Raw genomic sequence first — 22,001 nt, 5'->3', positions numbered from 1 at the left:
GCACCCTGCAGAGAAAGCTCAGTGGCTCAAACAGTGGTAGCAGTGGCAGCTGAAATGGAGCATGAGGAATAATTTATACAGCCAGGTATATCTGGCTTTTTTGATCTTGTGATTTATTTCTGATTAGAATCCCCTGTTTCTTCAAGGGATTTTGATGTCTGAAATTATTTGCCTGGTCATTTTCTCAACTCACTTCCAGTCTGTGAGCTGGGTGTTTGCTGCACTGGAGCTTTGCAGGTAATGAACACGTCAGGGCATTACTTGGTTGGGTGAGCCTGTGGGGGAGCATGTGCTACCCTGAGAAAACCAGTAGAATCCTAATTTTGAATCCACTACTTTTGTGTTTGTTTACAGTGTGATACTTCAGCAATATTCCTGGCTGCAGAAACACATGCGCAAAACTGAAAAGTGCACAGCAAAATCAGACATTCTACTAATGCTAATTAATTTACGAAAGTATATAGGTGTTTGTTGTAAAATATTGGCATTAATAATCAGCAGCCACTAATTTTGGTACTCTGCTGTGGGGCTCTGCCCAGCACTGTGATGACGTATTCCCAAAAATAGACATAAAGAACGTGCATTCCATACACGAGAAACTCTGTCCATAAAAAACACCTGAGACTGAAAATACTGTTCGATAGCAAATAGTCATTTGAAAGAAATCAATAAACAGATTCCCGGAATATTTTACCTAAAAACATGCTTCAACTCTGCCAGCTCCTTCTCCTTGACTTGCAGGTCGTCCTCCAACCGCTCTGTGACTGTGGCATAGGATTCACTGACTTTCTTCTTCCATTCATCTACAACAAAAACTCCTAATTGATAAAACACTTCAAAGCACAAAAGTCATAATGTCCCTGTAACCGAAACTCTCAATTTTTTAACATCCAATTGTAAAATTTCATATATCTTTCTATTAAAGTTTAAAATAGCTATTAAACTGCTCCTGCTGCAGCCAATACAGAAATATATACAAGGATTTCAGAGACAGTGCATATGAATCCTTACCAGAAATATCTTAATATTAACTAATATTTAAGAGAAAACTTAAAGCTCCGGTTGCATTTGTTAGCTCTCATTTCCTAAACAGGCACACAGCAGAAAAAGGTTGGAGATTTAAAGGCTTTTCTCATGAAGTATGAGTTAAATCAACATAGTAATATAGGTTAATATGATCTTATATAATTGCCCAGCTAAATTTAGTTTAGTAGCTTTTTTTGTCCTTTTTGTCTTCTTTCACAGTCTGTATCTGGGTTAAGTCAAGAACAATACCTGAGCCTTGAACTCAAGAGTAAACCAGCAATGAGTTATCTCCCGAAATACCATTTGCTCCTTGCCGATGGATGGATGGCACATTGCCTGTAAAAAAGTGACATTAGTTACCCGTGCAAGTCTGGGTTGGTCTAGATTTATAATTTCCCATTTGTCCAATATATCTTCTTTGTTTCAGCAAAGTTCTTGCAGTAATATGATTCCCTGTTCAGAGGCAGTGACAGTCCTGCTGAAAAATACTTGTGATAGTCTCTGGCTAAAAATAAACACTGTGCCAAGAGGAATGTCATGCAACAATAGCATGGAGCGAAACAGCCTGTGCTGTCCACACGGCTGAAGTCACAGAAACACCCACTCAGCTTGCTTAAAAATCTCCTGTTTTTTCTCACACAAACACTTGCCTTCATCTGTTGAACACTTAAAACTAGTGGGAAGTGGTAATTTGGCAGCTTGCTACCGATTTTGTAGAGAAAATGGAATTTAAGCAGCTGAATGCCAGGTGCTCTGTGGGAATCCCCAAGGAGCACAGGGGGTCCCCAGCTCGGAGAGGTCGGGGATGATTGCAACTCACAACCCCCTGACACAGGGGGTGGCCCTGGGAGCATCTGGGTATGGCACTTAGGAAGTGCAAGATATAATTCAAAGTGAAATGCAAATATACACACATAAATATTTATATTCATGTATTTATATATTTATGTATTTATGTATTTAAAGTGTGGTGATTGACCTTGGCAGCTGTTCCGTGTGTGAGTTCTCATCTCAGTGAAGGATTTCAGGCAAGCCGACATCTCAATAGAACACGCATCTCTAAAACCTCCTGCATGCTGCATCCCACTGTAACAACCTCGATGCCTTGACAGCTCCTGGCACTACTAGCTCATCAATTTACTTGCACAAATTTACATATGAATCCAAGGATCTATTTCAGAAGAGTTTGAACTGCTGTGACAATGTATCCTGTGATATTCAACCAATTACTTGCAGAAAGGCACCAGCCTGGCAACTGATTCCTACATCCAGTCGCCAAACAACTGGGAGAGCTGGAGATACGCTCCCAGGCGGGATTCCCTCTCTCAGGGTGACACCTTTCCCATGTGTGCCCTCTCCCACAGGGCCCCTTCTTCCACGGGAGCCCCTCTCCTGAAGAACAGGACTTTCCTTCCATCCAGACCAAGCCAGCTGTGACAGGAGTAAGAGAGACCCCAGAACCGAAGAAATGCCCTATTCATCCTGCACAGAAAATGCAGTTTAACACAACAGCTGTATAAATCAAGAGCACAAGATTTCCAAGAAGAGACAGAGATGAAATTCTTTGCTTTACAAGAAGTAAATACCTTGCACAGTACTTGTATTCTAGTACCATCAACTTTATGAAAATACACCAAAAAGGAGTCGTGTTTTGTTCACCCTTTGCCAACGTCTGTGTGGGTGAAGATTCATTCGCACGGATGGTGGGAGCAGAGCCCTGGGAAGGGCAGCTCCGGGGGCTGACCCCGTCTGCCCCCCATGCCAATGCAGCAGCTTTGCTCACCTGGCAGCAGCCTCAGGTGAATTCCTGGAGCATTCACACCCTCGGTTGTGAGAAGCAGCTGCAGAATAATTGAAATCGGGGAGGAAGACAAAAGAATAATTGTAGAGCCTATTAGCAAACAGGGAAGAAACTGTGTTGACTCTGTATGGCCAGTTTGAATGAACATCTCCACAAGAAGCACTGGAATACCATGAGCAATATTTGTCAGCGAGTAAATTCTTTCAGATGTGAATTTTACAGAACACTGAGCTGTACAAATTTCTTTTTTTTTTTTAAGTTTTGTTGCAGTTTTATGTTTGGAACGTGCAGCTGTCATGGCCAATCTTACAGCAGAAATGTGGGAAAAATTATTTTCCCATTTCTGGTTTTAAATGTCCTTCCCAGGGAGGCTTTACAGAAGTCTTTTGAAATTATCTTTATTTCAGATTCATAGAACATATCCACATCTATCAGTAACTTGGAGATGCTGTAAGTTGCTCCCATAAATTTCATTGCCATCCCAGTGATATTCAGATATGTCACAGGAAATGAAAAGGGTGCTAAAAGAAAATACGTATTTTTAAGAAGAAAATAGAGGAACTCTGTGGCCCTTGTAAGGGAGCAGGTGTTTGCAGTGGCTCCCCTGTGGCTACAGATGAACAGAGCGTATGGCAGAACAGTGCTGCTATTTTTGCTCTCACACCACCAGAGAGGCCTTTGCATGGGAACTCAAGTTCCACATGTGCAGAGAGCAAAAAATGAAGCTCTTGCATCAGAGGTTTGGGAATGAGAAGAGGCTGGAACCTCTGAGCTCCTGCAAAAACACCCTGACAAGGCATGAACATTGCTCTACAGATCCAACTGATCCTTGGAGCTTACTTCCTCTCGTCAGCTCCCCAAATCCTTCTGGCACAGATTCCTCTCAGCTGCTCATTTTTATTTCAGCTGCCTTCCCTTGTGCTCTTTGTTAAGTGCCCAATTTCTCAGATTTCAGTTTCCTGCACCAAAGGTCACTCAAATAACCCCTCTCAAGTTTCAGTGTAACACAGACAGTAGGGCTAAACCTCTGCTGATCACAGCACATGCTCAAGGCATTCAGGGAAAATCATTGCAATGAGGTTCATTATGAGGCCTATTATTGCACTACACAGCAAAACAAATAAAGAAAGCTGACATGAAAAAAATCATCAAAAGCTCATCTTGACTTTGTTTGAGATTGTACCAGCCCAAATTGCATTTCAGGATAGATGGAGCCAAGCAATGATCGAGAGGACATACGAACACTGCACCCATCTGGGAAACTATGAGGCTCAACCAAAATCAAACTCTAGGTTTCAGCAGATGACTTCCATCCACAGAAGGTTTTGCATGCCTGGCACTCTCAGTACTGCATCCTTCATCACTCAGACTGCAGGAAAATCATGGGCCAGGATCCTGTGACGGTCTTAAGAACCTGGTACTGGAAACCAGCAACCCCCAAATTACTACGATCTTGCTGTGAAGTTTTAATGGGTGGCCTTGCACAAGTCTCTCAGTTTCCTTGGGACACACTTATCCCAGCTGGCTGCATGAGAAAATTGTTGTCATTTACAATAACAGCAGACTGCGGAATACAAAGAGTACCTCAAGTTGTAAATGCAATACAGGTAAAATACATACACGGATTGAATACATCAGACTTGGATTGTTAACGTCAGGAAGGGTCTGGTCTGCAGGCTTTTTGATTTTAATAACATGTGCTCACACAGTAACACAACCCTTGCTGTAAGGACTGCAATTTGTTATAGCTAAAAATGCACACACTTCATAAATAGCTGCACTAGAGAGAATCGTAGGATCAAAGAAGCATTTGGACTGCAAAAGCCCTCCCAGACCATCAAGTCCAACCATTCCCCCTGGCACTGCCAAGGCCACCACTAACCTCTGTCTCCAAGTGTCACATCCACATGGCTTTTAAACCCCTCCAGGAATGGGGAGAAACAGCAAAGAGTTCCATCAAACACAGAATTCATGAAGGCTCTGGGTTTTTGGTCTGAAGCTGATACAGGAAATTCAACAGAACCAGCTGTTCTCTGTAGCTGGTGGGTTAAAGCCACATTTCAACCTCACAGAAGAGGCTGCACAAAAGCAGGTCTCTTGTCTGCCGAGTCTTTTCAACAAAATTCACCAAAGTACAATGGATGTGCATTCTAATTTTTAAATTCTCCCAGCCCTGGACAGCTGCACGTTAAGAGTGCCAGTACCGTTACAAACCTCCATGCACTGACATTCCCTACAGCACAGGCCCTTTCCTCTGAATAGTTCCGTAAACTTTCTAATCTCCAACTTCACAATGATCTCTTTATTGATAGTAAGACCACCAAGGATGATGGATGCATTAGAAATTTAATGGGCAAATATATACTATCTGTTGCTCAATGAAAATTAGTGGAAGCCTACATATGAAAAAGTGTTTATGGCCAAGTGTGGAATCCAAGAATGAATTTACAGAATGAACTTGCACACACAGAGCCCTATGTGAGACAAAAACATATGGGAAAATAATTAATATTGCCCTGTATAAATAAAACATATATTTTAATGTTTTTTGTAACTTTTTACATTAAACTTGATTGCAGTTTATAAATGAAAAATGGTACACCACCAGATATTCCAATACCTGTGGAGTAAATCCATGAAACCTGCTGATGTTATCCAGGGCTAATAGTGACCAAAATCTGCCTTCTCATTTTGAGACAAAAATACTCAGTGTAAGAGGAAAGCATTGGGTGACATACAGACTTAAGGAACTGCAATGTTTCTTACCTGGTAAATCAATGCTTATTCCATTACAACTGATTTTTTTTCATTAAAACCTTTGCCTCAAGATCCAACCTGGGGGCTAGCTGTGCTAGTCCATGGGTACCATCAGGATGACACTCCTGCCCCTTTTTTTTGTCTTGAATTCCACTGCTCCCTAAACTACAGCAGCAGCTGCTGCTGGCCCAACCTACTGCAATCTTTTCCACAAGTTGTTGTCACTGCTTTTCCTCATTCTCTTTTCCCAATACCTATGCACCAGAAGTAAATCCACTTCCTATTTTTATCCAGTTTGCTTTCACTAATGAAATCAACACATGGTACTCAGGGAATTCAGAACAAATGCAATTATAACAGTTAAAGTGGATAACCATGTTAAAAGGATGCCTTTCGCTGTTACCAAACACTCGGAGAACTCACCTGGCAGCACAGCAACCCTCAGGAAAGTCTGTGCCAAACAAAGTTTGGTCTCCAACTGAAGATGCAAAGTCTGTGTCAAACAGACACGTTTCTCCTAAAATGAATTGTGTAACAACAGATGAATAAATCATGCAAACAGGGTGATATACAAATGACAACTCCATGCTCTTATGACTTCTTTCACTTTGTGACTTAAAGCATTTATCTTGGACATGAGCGTTCCCAAACCTACTGCTTCCATTGTTTAACTAATATTTCATACTGACATTTAGACCCTCTGTATGCTCAGAAATTCTTATTCCTTCGAAGTCAACTCCAGCAATTCCCAACTTCCATGTTTAGCTTCTTTGAATCTCTTCTTGGAAGGTTTCTTTATTAACAAAGAAGAAACCTAGTGCAGGTTAAAGAAGGGTGGGTAATACTCAGGGGATGTTATTCTGCTGCCTCGTAGGTGGTATAAGAAAGGTGCCATTTGGGAATTCAGTCAGCAGGGAGATAAACACTGTCACTGTGAAACATTAAATAAAACATGAAAACCCACAGAGAAATTCAAGAGAAAAAGATGCATCGTGTTTACAGACAAATCACGCTGATGCACTGCACAGCATACTCCTAAAACCAGCAGATTTATCTATCTGGAGCTGGATCTTGGGCATCTAAACTAGAAACAGGGGGACTTTATTGTTAACTCTATGTGCAGAGGGGGGAGAAGCGGAAGAGATTTTCTCTGAAGATACACACTGTGATGCTGCTCACAACAAACCTCTCCGGTGTCTGCTCCGCTCTGCAAGATGAACCACCACACCAAGGACTCTAACAGCTCAGTTTAGAGAAATACAAAATGCTGTTTTTTGCATGGCCCACATCAGTCAATCCATGGGTAACAAAGAGCTGGCACCTTCTCAACTGCACTGCCAGCTTCCAACAACTACCAGTAAAAAAAATTAATCAGTAGGTCTTGATGACAGGTGTTGACCTAGCTATTACGAGTCACAAGGGGAAGAATAATCTCTCATGGCAATCTTTTATCCTCTGACAAAAACCAGGAAAGGATAAAAAAATTACAAAAGAGAAAAAATTATTAATGCCCAAGACAAGACATCTTGAATTAAAAGCACATTTAGTAATTTACCTCTACCCAGTTGAAACTGTATTGCAAAATGGCAGCATGAAAACAGAGAAACCTAAGTTGTTTTATTCCACATTGCTGGAGCTAATATTCTACCCTTTAAAAGCTTTTAAAGCAGCTTTCAGTCAAACAGACAATTAATGAATTAATCTGTACCATATCCTTACTGACAAAGACTACAAGACATAACATACAACCCACAAAAAGTCACCAGTTAGTGTTTTCAGATCTGAAATATTTCCCTGCTTTAATCAACAGAACAGTTTATCTGCATTTGCTGCTTTATTAATGTTATGCAATTTCTTTATTTCTACTTCAATGAGATCAGAGAAGAGATCTGTGTAGTTTTCCCTCAGGATTCTTACAAGTAAGAATTAATCAATTCATCCACAAATGAAAATAGGAGATTTGTTCAAGTACTGTTCATTCTAAAATCAGACTTCCCTTTTTGTCTTTGTTGGCAGATTTCATCATAAATTTGCTTCCTAAACTTCAGCATGTCTTCCACATCTTTGTAGATGAGCATTTCTTCAACAGACAAAAGCTGAAAGCCGCTCAGTTTGAAAGCTGACGTGTGCTGCACAGAATTCAGCATGTTCAGTGACATCCTAACCGATTCACTTAGAGTAGAACAAACAGGGAAAATCCTTGCAGTCCACAGCCCCAAATGCATATCCTTACCGGAGAAGAGCTGGTCTGAAGCCTCTATGCTCCAGAGCTCAAGGCATTCTGGTAAACAGGCCCCAAAAAACTGGAGGGAGTGTATATCCGACAGCAATTTCACGCTCTTTTTCAAGTCGTCGCCTACACTGAACACCATGGTGACATACTCCACTCGATCATTAATTTTCACACTTACTGAACTCAGGAAGCAGTTTGAGGGTATGTCTACATTGAAATTTATGTAGGACCCACTAATAATGCTGCCTTTCCCTACCGAGACTTCAGGCCCAATTCTGGAGTACTCAATGACAGACCCAGGCCCTATCACGCATCCGGGCTCAAGGACGCTCTGGATGATGCTTAAGCGATCCAAGGTTGTGGCTGCGTCAGCAAAGATGCTAAAAGCCACAGGCTGCAAGTCAAGCTCGAATCTCAGTTTGCTCTCAGCAGTAAAATGAAACAAATACTCCTGAGTAGTTCCGATGTGGTAGAACTGGGAGTTGTTGAGGACTATGACATTGAGGGCGGTGCCTTGCAGGAGGGAGTACAGCTGCTGCCGCACTTCCACCAACCCTGAGTCCTCCTTGGAGACGTTACTTGTGTTTTTGGTGTAATCTGGAGTGGCTCCAGGCCCCAGTGCCTGCAGAAAGTCACCATATGCATCTATTTCACAGCAAAGAGTGCCCATCTGCTTATAGAACATCAGTAGCTGCTTTGCAGTGCTGTGATCAATGTAGAATACGCTGTCCGTGTACACACACTCCGAGGCCATTCCTGAGTCGCCGTGGTTCCCAGAGGAGCTGGGCTGAGGGCGATCTCCCCTCACACACACTGCACCACTCTGCTGCATTGTCTCCACGTCCGGTTTGTGCAGGAAACGATAGCATGATACATATTCCAGTCCTCCTTTTCCCGAAAAACTGGACAGATCTAACACGAACACGCCGTGAGTGGTCCCGACTGCCAAATCTGAGGGGTGAGCCAACGCAGTAAATCCAGGTTTATCAAATGTGATGGTTTCTGTGACTCCAGTGCTGTACAGCTCTATGTCATCCGAACATGTGATGAGGACTCCTGGTTTCATGTGACGGGGGAAGTCAATGTACATGGCTAGTTTCAGCTCCAGCATCTGGAAAACGGGGTCGCCGAACGGCAGGGCTGTGAAGATCTTCCCCAGGGCACTTGCATTTGGCAAACGTTGGCTGTAACCACCTGAAAAAAAGACTCTTTTAGCTACACAGAGACACTGTGCGTAAGTAAGCAAAAAACTAAACATGTGCAGCTGTTTCACAGGTACACAAAGGCATTAAAAACCTCCCAGCTTGGTCATATACCAAGTCCCAAAGTAGATCTGACTTTGTGTCCAAAACCCAGCCTGCCTTATACAGCTCATATTAAAACTGTGATTGATTTCGTTACCTTTTAAAATTGTTTCAGAGCTACCTGTCGCTGAAGCGACAAAAGCAAATGATACCCATTTTGCTTGGAGGAGAACCCCCACATTCCTGATGGGAATTTTAAGCCAGAGATGAGTCAAATAAGCAGAGGTTTGGTCGCAACACTTGTTATCACTTGGTTTCTTTCTCCTCTGCAGAGAACTGATGTTCTTCCAGATCTGGAAGTGGCCTAAGTGCATAAGAAGGCAAGTATTCAGCCTGCCCAGAGGTATGAGGAGCCCAAGGTCCCCCGAGAAGGGTTGTGTTCCTTAAATGGATATTTCAAGGTAGAAACTTAAATCACACCTGTGAATCACATCTCTTTCTCACTGACTGAGCAAATTTAGTGCTGAGAAGAAATGCTGAAGTGACAGTAACATCTTGTAAGCACCAACCTAATTTCAAATTATCAGACACATTGGTTACTTTTCTAAGGGAACTGTATTTTGGAACTCCGACTCCTCTGCCACTTTAATATTTTAAGAAAGAAAAAAAAGAAAAGGTATAATTTAAGAGCAAAATACGGAAAACTGAATTTACCAGAATGGATTAGCAGCACAGTGAAGGAAGTCCACTGATCACCACACTGCTCCTCCAAGCACCGAAGAACATGAAGAGTTGATCCACCATTTCCTAAAGAAAAAGTATTTTAGTATCTGTGAGAAGAGCTCCAATAATGCCTGTTTCTGACAGGTGAGGTGTACTGGTGCCCGGCCAGCACTGATGGGGTAGTCTTTCTACCGTATCATAGTTGGTAAGATCACGCACAGGAGCTGATGGACAGTCCCTCTGGAAGTCTGTGCTTTCTGAGGGGATGGCATCCTGAGCAGACAGCTCCCGGGAAAATTCTGTGATTTCCCCTCCCAGTCACCTCCACACAGCCCCACCATTTGAAGCATTTAATCAGTTAAATAGGCCACAACTCAGCCATAAAAACCAGCTCCTGTAAGAAACAAGTCACACAAAAGCCTACTAATGGATTCAAGGCAGTGTTCAGAAGTACTTCTGACATTTACAGTATGGATATAAGGAAGATTTGGGATCTGAGGAAATGGTCTGGGTTATTTTATGTGCTTCTACAACTTGAAACTGCCAGATTTCTGAGAATTAGCCTCTACATATTACTCTACACTGCAGATAATATTGAGCTTACTTACTTTGTACATCCAAGCAAACAGGAATTAAGAATTACAGGATAGTATTACGGGCAGTGAGACCAGTTTTACATCACCATTGGGTAGTGTATTAAAACATAATCAAACTGTTTAAATAACCAGGTTAAGGTAAGTACGAATACGTAACGCACGAGTTAGCGCTATTCTGTATCCATGGGACACACGGAGGAGCTGTACAGCTCATTCACCAGCACCCCCACGCCGCCCCGCCTGCCCGCCACAGCCGCGCCGAGCCCCGCCCGGAGCCGAGCCCCGCCCGGGCCCCCCGAGCCGGAGCCGCTGCAGACGAGGAGCGGCCCGGCCGGCGCGGGGAGCCCCCCGCAGCCCCGGCCCCACGCACCGATCCTGGGCCCCGGCGGGTCGGCGCACACGAGGTACCGGACGCCCCTGGGCAGCTCCCCCCGCCGCAGCTTCTCCGCCAGCTGCTCCCGGAACGCGCCCGCCTGCGCCGCGTCCGCCGCCGTCAGCACCACCACGTCCCAGAACTCGCCGGGCCGGGCGGCCGCGCCTGCGGGGAGCGGCCCCGCTCAGCTCCGCCGGGACGCGCCCGGCCCCGAGCGCCGCAGCCCCGCGGGCCGGCCCCGCCCGCCCCGCCCGCCGCACCTCGCAGCGCCGCGAACCGCGCCAGCCGCAGGCCCGTGTCCTCCCGCCGCGCCGCGCTGCGCTCGCCCATCGCCGGCGCGGCCGGGCCCGGCTCCAGCGCCCAGGCCGAGGCCGGAACGCGGCCCGGAAGCGCCGGCGGAGCGGGGGCGGAGCGGGGGCGGAGCGGGGGCGGAGCGGGGGCGGAGCGGGGCCGGGCGGGGCCGGGGCCGGAGCGGGGCCGGGCGGGGCCGGGGGCGGCTCTGCGCGCTCTGAGCGGGCGCGGCTCGGGGGCAGCTCCGTGAGCTCACGGGGGTTGGAGTCGGGCGCCCGGTTTGTTAATCCAGTTAGGGTCCGACCGCGCTTGAGCTCGCCCGTTTCCGCCTGCCCTGCCCATTCCCGCCCCGCTGGTGCTTCTCCCGGCCGCACCTGCAGCCTGCGGGGCGCGCTGGGAGCGCGGAGCAGGGCTGGGAACTGGTGAGCGGAACTTACCCGCACTCGCTGCAGGCTGTTAGCGTGTGTTTTGTCTGTTAGCGACTGGCAGGAGTCACATAGCGGAAGGTTTTTCCAGTTGAAGGTTTTTCTCGCCGCGGTTCCTTGCCTTGGGTATTGTAGGTTTTGATCTGCGGATTCCGTCTGTATTCAGTCTGTTGAGATTACGGATACCAAATGCAATCAGAGAGGAATGGAAGAAGGCTTTGCCGTGATAAGATCTCATTATACACAAATCTTACAATAAAAAGTAGCTGTGAAAGCACAATAGGAGCTACTGAGAAAAAAAAAAAGAATTTATGAAGTTAAAAAAAAAGGTATGACAAATCCATAGTTTTTCATGATTGTAAACCACTGACAGAGAAGATTAAAGAAAAAAAGATAAATGCTTCACTGTGCTTTCTCAGTGTGAGGCTTTGCTGTGATGCAGGTGATAACAGTCCTAATCAGAGCAATGCACACCACAAAGATCCGTTTGATCCTTCCTTGTGCTCTCTACTCGCTCCAGTAAGGACGATGGTCTGTTCTGTTGGAACTACACCTCTGCTCTTTTGTACTGAGCTTTCATTGCTGACAGCAGCTGAGATACATTAAATAATTATGTATATTGTACAGGATATTGTATAGAATATTGTATAGAATAACTTTGCGGAGCTTAAATATGGATTATTTTAAATCTTTTAAAACTTCAGACTAGGTATTTCAGTAATGTTAAACAAACATTTACATGTCGGTTCACTTCGTTTAAGCTGCACTGAAAGAATGAACTGTGCTTCAGTCCAGTTCTGAGCACTGCCTGCTTCTGTTATCCTGTACAGTAACAGTCACAAGGCCGCTTCTTAAAGTAGACTTCCTTTGCCTGAGCTTCCACCACAAAGCTGTTATGCCAGAGGCGAGGCTGAAGGAATTAGCTGTCAAAGCAAAGCTCTGGTCTGCAATAGGAAAAACTTTGAGTGCCACACCGTTAAACCAGAACAGCTCTGAGGGGGAGCAGCAGTCGGCTGGAACAGGAAAGTGCTCAGGCAGGGCCACCCAGAGCCACGTCCAGGTGCATTCCGAGTATCTTCAGCAACAAAGACTCCACCATCTCCCTATGATACTTGGCCACCTTACAGAGAAAAAGTGTCTTCTGGCGTCTGAGGGGACCCTTCTCTGTGTCAGTGTGTAGACATGGCCTCTGGTCTTGGCCCTGGGCACCACTGGCAGAGCCTGGCTTTGTCTCCTTGGCTCTCTCCTGCTGGTATCTGTACACATAGGTGAGATCCCCCCAAACCTTCTCTGCCTCAGCACAGCAGTCCCAGCTTTCCCAGCCTCTGCTCAGAGCCCAGATTCTCCAGGCCCCTCATATTTGTGGCCCCTCGCTGGACTGTGCAGTATCTCTCTCTCTCTTGCACTGGGGAGCTGGACCCAGCATTGCCAGGGTGTCTCCCACTCCGTCTGCTGGCAGTGCACCCCCCACTACAGCCCCCACAGTGCTGGCGCCTCGCTTGTGTTGTGATTACACAGGACACAATCCGAGCTAAATTTGTCACTGAACAGGTATCCCTTCACTCGCTGCTGTACTAGAGTAATGCAGTAATAAAAAAAGCACAGGCATTTGATTCTGAGCACAGTTATTCCACCAAATTCCATCAAACTGTGTGAGGAAGAGGTTTCCCACACCTGCAGTGTGAGCAGCAGTGACCTGTGCTGCCAGTGGAAGACCTTGAGTCCCTCTGACACCTCAGATGGAATATGCTCAATATTTATGGAAGTGCTGAGATTTGATGTCATTTTTGTAATCTAAGCTCTTGCAGAGGCACAATGAGAAACTATTTATTCTCAGCAGTGATGGACCTGTAACACCAGACCCGCTGCTCTGCTTTGCCTGGCTTAAATAGCAATAAAAAATAATGACTAAAGTATAGTCTCTGATTTAGCTCAGATTTCCTGTAATCCCACCCACAACAGCAAGTATCTGGTATTTCAAGGTGAATTAAATGCATTGATAAGTGCTGCAAATCTGTGCTCTTACTGGTCCCTTTTCTTAGAACTAGATTTTAAATGCTGCATAAAATGGGAGGAAATACCTACATGCTTCAGGGGGCAAAATATAAACAGGTATGATGCTGGGTTGTGCCATGCAGGAAGAATTTCTTCACTGAAAGGGTGCTCAGGCCTTGGCAGGGGCTGCCCAGGGAGGTTTGGAGTGCCCATCCCTGGAGGTGCCCCAGGAAGGGCTGGAGGTGGCACTCAGGGCTCTGGGCTGGGGACAACGGGGGCATCGGGCACAGACTCAGTGATCCTGGAGGTGTTTTCCAGCCTCAGTGATCCTGTGACTCCGTGCCCAGGATCTGCAGTGCACGGCCCCGCTCCGTTCCCACGGATGTGTTCCCCCCTCCCCTCTCTCCCCACGCCTGGCACAGCCGCTGTTCCTGGCTGCCAACCCTCATTAGCGCTGTCTCTACTTGATTAGTTTCCCAGTTCTCACACATGCAGTTACTTATGGTTTGGGCTTATTTTGCATAAATTATCTGTGTATCCATGTCACAGTGGAAATGTCCCCACTGCATGCCGGTGGCCAGGTCAGCTCATGGAAAAATAATTTACATGTGTTGTTATTTGTATACTACTATATATTAGTATATATATGTTGTACTGGTGGCATTATAAGAAAAGGGGATACAGTTCAGAACATTTGCCTGTAAATAACCTTTCCCTCCCTAAAATTAGTCTTTCTGGGTATAAGAAATTATTTTTTTTAGCAATACATAATATGGTAAAAAAGCTTTCACAAAAATAGAACATTTTATAAACATTTTATAAAAGTCATATGTAAGAAAAATGTTAAATATTTTCTAGGCACATCAGCTGTGTCTGTGCTGGGCTTAGTTACCTGTCAGAGGTAATATCTGCAATTTATTGGAGACAAAGCAATTGAAATGCTTAGCAGAAGATAAATGATCTTTTTAGCTGGAGTATAGAGTCCATAATTACAGTGGGAAACAGATTAGGAAAAATAGCATTCCATCATTTCTCCTGTTTGACATTTACAGAAGTTCAGGGTATTTATTTAATAATTAAACAGCCCATCTCAGGAATGTTTTCAATGTTTGATGTGGTTGAGCACTTCCCTGACAACCTTCATCATTCACCTGGATTATTTTTGTAGGCATACATACAATATTTTAAGATTCTGTCTTTTATCTGCTGTGTGTTTGTACCTGGACAGTTTGTGAAACTGCTAATGAGTCCCACGGGGCAGTATGTTCAAATTAAATGACATTGATACCTGCTAGAAATAAATTTTAAAAGCCCAGAAAAGAAGTCTCTCTCTCTCTCTATATATATAAACAGTCTGAAGCTAAGCTGTGCTGTCATATTATGGGTTAGGTGTCAGGTTGCCTTCCCCCTTCTTTGGAGTGGGCAAGCTGGGCACCTTTCTGGCACTGCAGGACTGCTGGAGCACTGTGCCCAGGTTTGGGATCCCCACCACAGGAAGGGCATGGAGCTGCTGGAGCAAGTGCAGGGGAGGCCACGGAGATGGTCCAAAGCCTGGAGTCCCTCTGCTCTGGAGCCAGGCTGGGCAAGCTGGAGGTGTTCACCTGGAGAGGAGAAAGCTCCAGGGAGAGCTCAGAGCTCCTTCCAGTCTCTAAAGGAACTTATGAAAAAGAGGGAAAGTGACTTTTTACATTGGCAGATAGTGATAGGACAAGGGGGGGATGGTTTTAAACTAAAGAGGAGAGATTTAGATTGGAGATTAGGGACAAATTCTTCTCTGTGAGGGTGATGAGGCCCTGGCACAGGGTGCCCAGAGCAGCTGGGGCTGCCCCTGGATCCCTGGCAGTGCCCAAGGCCAGGCTGGACATTGGGGCTGGGAGCAGCCTGGGACAGTGGGAGGTGTCCCTGCCGTGCAGTGGAGGGGAGTGGATAAGCTTTAAGGTTCTTCCCAACCCAAACTAGTCTGTGATTCTATGAACTGTAGGGAAGTAAAATCGATCACCTCTCAGAGTTTTTTGAGAAAAACACTTAACTGTTGCTGGATTAGGTTATGCTGTCCAGGAGATGGCACCATACATTCAGTCTTTTTTTAAAAAACGAACCCTACCCCAACCACAGTAAAATCTTCAAAAAGTGTGGAGGAAATGCTTGCATAAAGTCCAATGTATTATCCTTACAATGTTGTGTACAAGTTTCTATTTTTTATATAATCACCGAATATTTGACAACTATTACTCCTAGTGTAAATCAGTCTTTGAGAAATGTCTGGTGAGAAGCAGAGTGGAGGAGTTCAGTAGGAAGACTCCACTGGAGGGTTCAGTGAGTGGGAGAAAGTCTCTGTTTCTGACTGTAGTGTATTTTTTGGGCCTGAGACGCATAAGAGCAAGACAGGGGTGTGGGGCTGGTTTGTTCCTTCAAGAATGTGAAAACCTCTAAGCCAGGCTTTACACTGAACGTGCTGATACTTTTAGTAGGCTTGATAGGATTGGATCCAAGTTCCCTGATAGCAAATGCACCTCAGAAGTGTTTAGGTTTTTTTTGTTTTGATGGGGTTTTCCCCTTGATTGTTTGTTTTTAAATGTTTGGGATTTTTCTTTGCTATTTAAGCCGCCTGAAGATCTGCCCTTGGGTTGCCATGGCGAGGGTGGTGGCTTCATGCTGCAATTCAGCTGGGCTGTGGCTCAGTCCCAGGGCTCACCTTGGCCCCAGCCTGGAGGGACCCTGAGCAGGGCTGACTCCTGGCACCCATTGAGGTCTGACCTTGTAGCTTTGTACTTGTATGGAAATGAGGGGTTTGTCGCAAAAACTGGCTTTGCATTCTCCAGGTGTGCTCCCTGAACAGTGATGCTGATGCAGGAAGACAGGAATGATTATTTTGTACTGCTCCTGGCAGCAGTTTCAATATTCTTATTTTCTGTTCATTCCCAGCACTTTCCCTTTTCAATACTGCACTTTTTTCCTTTAATACATCGCTTTTGTTTCTGTTGCACTTATTTGCTATAAATATATTATTGTCTATTGGTTGTACAAATGTCTTTTGGGAATTTTTTGTCAAAGAAAGGGAAGGAAACAGGGAAAGAAGAGAGGTTTTCTTCTGCTTTTGGGACAGGTCAGTGCTCCTGGTCAACCAGGTAGGCAACTGCTGCCCTGTGTTGCTGTCTGCTCAGGGAGTGGCCTGGAGCAATCCCCCCGGGGCAGCTGGGGTGCCTGGTGATGCTCATGCTCTTCTCCAGCTCCGTTTTTCCAAGCATCCCTCATGGATAAAGGTGAGGCGTATTTCACGTGCCTGTGAGGAGGAGTCAGCCCGGTGCTGACACGGCTCCCACTGGCTGCTGCAGCCGATTCATGCCCGTGGGACTCCTCCAACCCCTGGAGCCCGTGTGCCGTGTCCTGTGTGTGACAGATAAGCCTGGGGCTCGCTGAGCTCTTCTGGAGCAATTTCTCTAATGCATTAGGCACAAACTATCTTTCTTGCTTTCTTTCAGAGTCAGGCATGTGTGTCTCATCCTAATTATGTTTTTTCCCCTCTAACCCATTTTTGTTCAAGTTGTTGCCATGGGCAGTTGTGACAATGTTCTGCTTCCATTGTTACTATATAGAGGGGATCTCTTATAGTTATTGCTTAAACTGAGTTTTTCTTAATTGAAAATGTTAGAACATACATTGGCCAAATGTGCTGGCTTTGGGCCAGGCCAAAATGTGCCTTCTGTCTCCTGGTCATCCTGCTGTCGAGAGTGTGCAGGGCAGGCTCCAGGGGTGCAGGCAGCAGGGCAGGCACGAGGCATAGTGCTGTTCATTTCAATCTTTTTGCTGTATTTCCCATTTATTTGAAAAACAATTAATCTTGACTCTTGCGTGACCAACAGAGGACATGGGTCAGGTCTGTGTTGGTGGGCAGACATGTGGGAACACTTCCACAGCATCTAGTTTTCCATTTAAAGTTAGAAAAAAGTAGAAAGAATTACAAATAATTATCTTTTTCAATCCCTGCCTTTAATAAAAGTCTAATGAAGCTGTGTCAAAATGTGTGAGTAACTGTTAGATGTATAATTAAACCTCCCTGTGTAATCTGGGGCACTGCAAGATCGAATGAACCATGAGGTTTCCCTTCTGGATAGATGACCTTACTGAAAGCTCTCAATATTTTTTACCAAGAAAGACTGAAAGATGTGGGTTTTTTGAAGAATGGGGAAGTTATAAATTACAAAGCTGCCTAATATTGGCTCGGAAAGAAAAAAAGCAAAGTCTACAAAGAGCTACTGTTGGTTGTATGGACGTTCAGGAACCAGCAGTGCTGGGAGCTGATGGGTATGGAACAACTTCAGTGTTGTGTTGCTGTTCTGAGACCCTTGTTTACAAGTTCATCGCCAAGATTTAGTCCCATAATGGTTTCTGGTTAGTAAAAAGATAAAGAATGTTCTCAGTTACATTTCGATGCAAAAAAATGGGTGCTTGATTTCTTGTCTTTATCACATGCTTAAAGGAAGAAGAAAAAGACATGAGGAGCCTTTGGCAGCCAGAGACGGAAGTGAGGCTCCCAGAAGACGTTTTAATGTGGCTGTAAAGAAATTCCAGACACTGCAAAAGAGCAAAGCACTTTCTAAAGCACAGAGAAAAATAAATATTTTTAAAGGATTTCAGCATATTTAACATAAAACTTGTTGATTTATAAGAGTCTAATTATTACAATCATTACAAGACCATGATTATCATTAAAAGCCTATTATCAGAAATGAAATGCTAAAAACAAATGATATATATTGAATAGGATCATACATATTTCATAGAACATATTATACTGCAAAATAAGTTGTCACGTAGCCATGGCAATGACTTTTAAGTTACCCTTTTTGATGCCTTAATGCACTGCTCTGCATGTTTTAGTGTCAAGCCTCTGAACATGCCCAGCACCCAAAAGCTCCAGCTGAGAGTGAATATAAAGTGGTAATTATGTACCTAACTGGTCACATGCATGGATAAATGGTGTTTGGGGGCACAGGCCACGTCCCTGGGAGCCAGAGGTGTTGGATGGGAGCCAGAGGTGTTGGACGGGAGCCGGTGGTGTTGGACGGGAGCTGGAGGTGTTGGACGGGAGCTTGAGGTGTTGGACAGGAGTTGGAGGTGTTGGACGGGAGCTGGAGGTGTTGGACGGGAGCTGGAGGTGTTGGACGGGAGCTGGAGGTGTTGGACGGGAGCTGGAGGTGTTGGACAGGAGCTGGAGGTGTTGGACAGGAATTGGAGGTGTTGGACGGGAGCTGGAGGTGTTGGATGGGAGCTGGAGGTGTTGGATGGGAGCTGGAGGTGTTGGACGGGAGCTGGAGGTGTTGGACGGGAGCTTGAGGTGTTGGACAGGAGTTGGAGGTGTTGGACGGGAGCTGGAGGTGTTGGACGGGAGCTGGAGGTGTTGGACAGGAGTTGGAGGTGTTGGACGGGAGCTGGAGGTGTTGGACGGGAGCTGGAGGTGTTGGACGGGAGCTGGAGGTGTTGGACAGGAGCTGGAGGTGTTGGACAGGAGTTGGAGGTGTTGGACAGGAATTGGAGGTGTTGGACGGGAGCTGGAGGTGTTGGATGGGAGCTGGAGGTGTTGGATGGGAGCTGGAGGTGTTGGACGGGAGCTTGAGGTGTTGGATGGGAGCTGGAGGTGTTGGACAGGAGCTGGAAGTGTTGGATGGGAGCTGGAGGTGTTGGATGAGGGCTGGAGGTGTTGGACGGGAGTTGGAGGTGTTGGACAGGAGCTGGAGGTGTTGGATGGGAGCTGGAGGTGTTGGACGGGAGCTGGAGGTGTTGGATGGGAGCTGGAGATGTTGGACGGGAGCTGGAGGTGTTGGATGAGGGCTGGAGGTGTTGGACAGGAGCTGGAGGTGTTGGATGAGGGCTGGAGGTGTTGGACGGGAGCTGGAGGTGTTGGATGAGGGCTGGAGGTGTTGGACGGGAGCTGGAGGTGTTGGATGGGAGCTGGAGGTGTTGGACGGGAGCTGGAGGTGTTGGACGGGAGCTGGAGGTGTTGGACAGGAGCTGGAAGTGTTGGATGGGAGCTGGAGGTGTTGGATGAGGGCTGGAGGTGTTGGACAGGAGTTGGAGGTGTTGGACAGGAGCTGGAGGTGTTGGATGGGAGCTGGAGGTGTTGGACAGGAGCTGGAGGTGTTGGACGGGAGCTGGAGGTGTTGGATGGGAGCTGGAGGTGTTGGACAGGAGCTGGAGGTGTTGGACAGGAGCTGGAGGTGTTGGATGGGAGCTGGAGGTGTTGGACAGGAGCTGGAGGTGTTGGACGGGAGCTGGAGGTGTTGGACGGGAGCTGGAGGTGTTGGACGGGAGCTGGAGATGTTGGAAGGGAGCTGGAGGTGTTGGATGGGAGCTGGAGGTGTTGGACAGGAGCTGGAGGTGTTGGACAGGAGCTGGAGGTGTTGGACAGGAGCTGGAGGTGTTGGATGGGAGCTGGAGGTGTTGGACAGGAGCTGGAGGTGTTGGACGGGAGCTGGAGGTGTTGGACAGGAGCTGGAGGTGTTGGAAGGGAGCTGGAGGTGTTGGACGGGAGCTGGAGGTGTTGGACGGGAGCTGGAGGTGTTGGATGGGAGCTGGAGGTGTTGGACGGGAGCTGGAGGTGTTGGACAGGAGCTGGAGGTGTTGGACGGGAGCTGGAGATGTTGGAAGGGAGCTGGAGGTGTTGGACGGGAGCTGGAGGTGATGCACGTGCCCAGATCTCACAAACCACAGGAAAATGGATTTGTTAGAACAGAGATTGTCTGCACTTCTAAGTGTCCATATCCTTTCTACATGTCCTTAATTAGGGAACTTTTTCAGAGTATAATTAAAACACCAAGGCCAATACTGACTCCCCAATTAACTTCAAGGCCAGGGGAGGTAGGAATGGGTTTGTTGTAGGCCATGGGGCTGCTCCTGATGATCTGTTCTGAACCGGACATCTGTCTGCAACAACTTTTTGTTAAAAAAAAAAAAAAAGAAGGGGATTCTGGAATATATTTGTGCATTTAAAGTTCATAATATTTTATAGATAACCCCTTCCTCTCTCATATTATGTCTGTCTACTTTTTTTCGAGTGTTTTCCTTGATTTCTGTGTCAAAGAGCTGATGGGTACATCACGGCTGATAAGATCCAGCTGAGATTAAAATGACTTCAGGTTTGTGGTAGAGAAGAGAACAGTTTCTACATATTGGATCTCATAAAAGCAGAAGGTATGGATGCATGGTGGGTGCTGAACTCTCATTTACCCTCTCATTAGACCACATGGGACGGGAGCTGGTCTTGGTCCAGATGCTGCAAAGGCCGTTGAAATCTTCTATTGCAGCCTTTTATAGCAGCTGTTTCACTGGGGAGGCTGAGATGGAATCATCCATGTGAAGTCCTTGCTGACAGCGTGGAATTCCTTGTGAATAGCTCTCCTTGTCACATCAGGTGTTTGCTGCTGTCTGGGCTTTCCCCATTTGCCCTGGCAGGGGCTGGTGTTGGGGTCCCATGGCTGAGGGGACTTGCAGGTGTGAGGAGACAGGGCTCCCCAGAGGAGGCTCCAGTGCAAGGAGTTGTCACCCAAATCCACCTTGGAAAAAAATCCAGGTGTCTGGCCCGGGAGAGAGCTGAGAAAGCAAACCCTGGGACCAGAGATGTGCAGACTGGGCTGCATCAAGTAGGGCAGTTTCTTATTTCTTCCTTAATATTTCAACATAAAGCATCATGATCTTTCCTCATGGGTGTGATATGCTGTCTTGTGAAAGGCTGAGAGAATTGGGATTGTTCAACCTGGAGAAGAGAAGCTTCAGGGTGACTTCATTGTGGCCTTCCAGTACCTGAAGGGAGTTGACAAGAAAGATGGAGAGGGACTATTGACAAGGGCCTAGATTGACAGGACAAGGGGGAATTGCTTCACGCTAATAGTGAGTAGGTGTAGATTAGATATCAGGAAAAAATTCTTCTCTGTGATGGTGGTGAGGCACAAGTTGCCAAGAGAAGCTGTGGCTGGAAGTGTTTAAAGCCAGGTTGGATGGGGCTTGGAGCAATCTGGGATAGTGGAAGGTGTCCCTGCCCATGGAAGGGGGGTGAAACTGGATGAACTTTAAGGCCCCTTTCAACCCAAACCAGTCTGTGATTCTATAATTCTATGTGTGTTTGGCTTTTAAATAGGCAGTGTAGAGGAATATCCCAGGCTGTGTCCTCATTCTTCAGGAGGACATTAATTAACATGTTCAAGGCCAGAATTTATGTCCTCACCCTCGGCTGCAAGCTTTGTGATGTGGTAGGTGAGACAGTGTTACAGCCCTGCAGTGATCATGGTGCCTGCTCACGCCTCAACAGCCCACCCTGCACGGGGCAACCCTGCAATCATGTCATCAGGGTGCCTTACACAACCTATAAGGTGTCATTGCAGTCACTCAGAAATTACACAGATGTGGTAGAGGGTGACATTCTTGTCATCTTGACACAATGGTGACATTAGCATCTAATTATCTTGTAGTCAATTTAACAGCACCAGTCACATCCTGTAGATCACATATTGTACCACCCTGATAAACTGAATCTCCTGGGG

The 22,001-nt window shown here is 46.2% G+C and overlaps 2 protein-coding genes across 4 annotated transcripts in view; both read right to left on the bottom strand.

Annotated features, from left to right (window-relative positions):
- The window catches only part of LOC116447885 (serine/threonine-protein kinase TNNI3K), a 39,828-nt gene extending 33,777 nt beyond the window's left edge, over nucleotides 1-6,051 (bottom strand). For all 3 annotated transcript variants that reach the window (XM_032117605.1, XM_032117606.1, XM_032117607.1), the window contains exons 1-2: nucleotides 1,387-6,051; nucleotides 695-803 (exon numbers count right to left, since the gene is read on the bottom strand). In XM_032117605.1, coding sequence (XP_031973496.1) covers nucleotides 695-803; nucleotides 1,387-1,426 — 149 coding nt within the window. In that variant the 5' untranslated portion in view covers nucleotides 1,427-6,051. The remainder of the gene's footprint in view (nucleotides 1-694; nucleotides 804-1,386) is intronic.
- Nucleotides 6,052-7,180: 1,129 nt separating this feature from the next.
- On the bottom strand, nucleotides 7,181-11,143 carry FPGT (fucose-1-phosphate guanylyltransferase; the record flags this gene model as incomplete). Its single annotated transcript, XM_032117197.1, has 4 exons — nucleotides 7,181-9,011; nucleotides 9,776-9,868; nucleotides 10,751-10,918; nucleotides 11,014-11,143. Coding segments are annotated over 4 exons (1,854 nt in total), but the record flags the coding sequence as incomplete, so codon positions are not given.
- Between the last annotated feature and the right edge of the window lie 10,858 nt (nucleotides 11,144-22,001).

This window comes from Corvus moneduloides, chromosome 9 (genome assembly GCF_009650955.1).
Source record: "Corvus moneduloides isolate bCorMon1 chromosome 9, bCorMon1.pri, whole genome shotgun sequence".
Lineage (NCBI taxonomy): Eukaryota > Metazoa > Chordata > Aves > Passeriformes > Corvidae > Corvus > Corvus moneduloides.
This window is presented reverse-complemented; position numbering and strand designations above follow the sequence as displayed.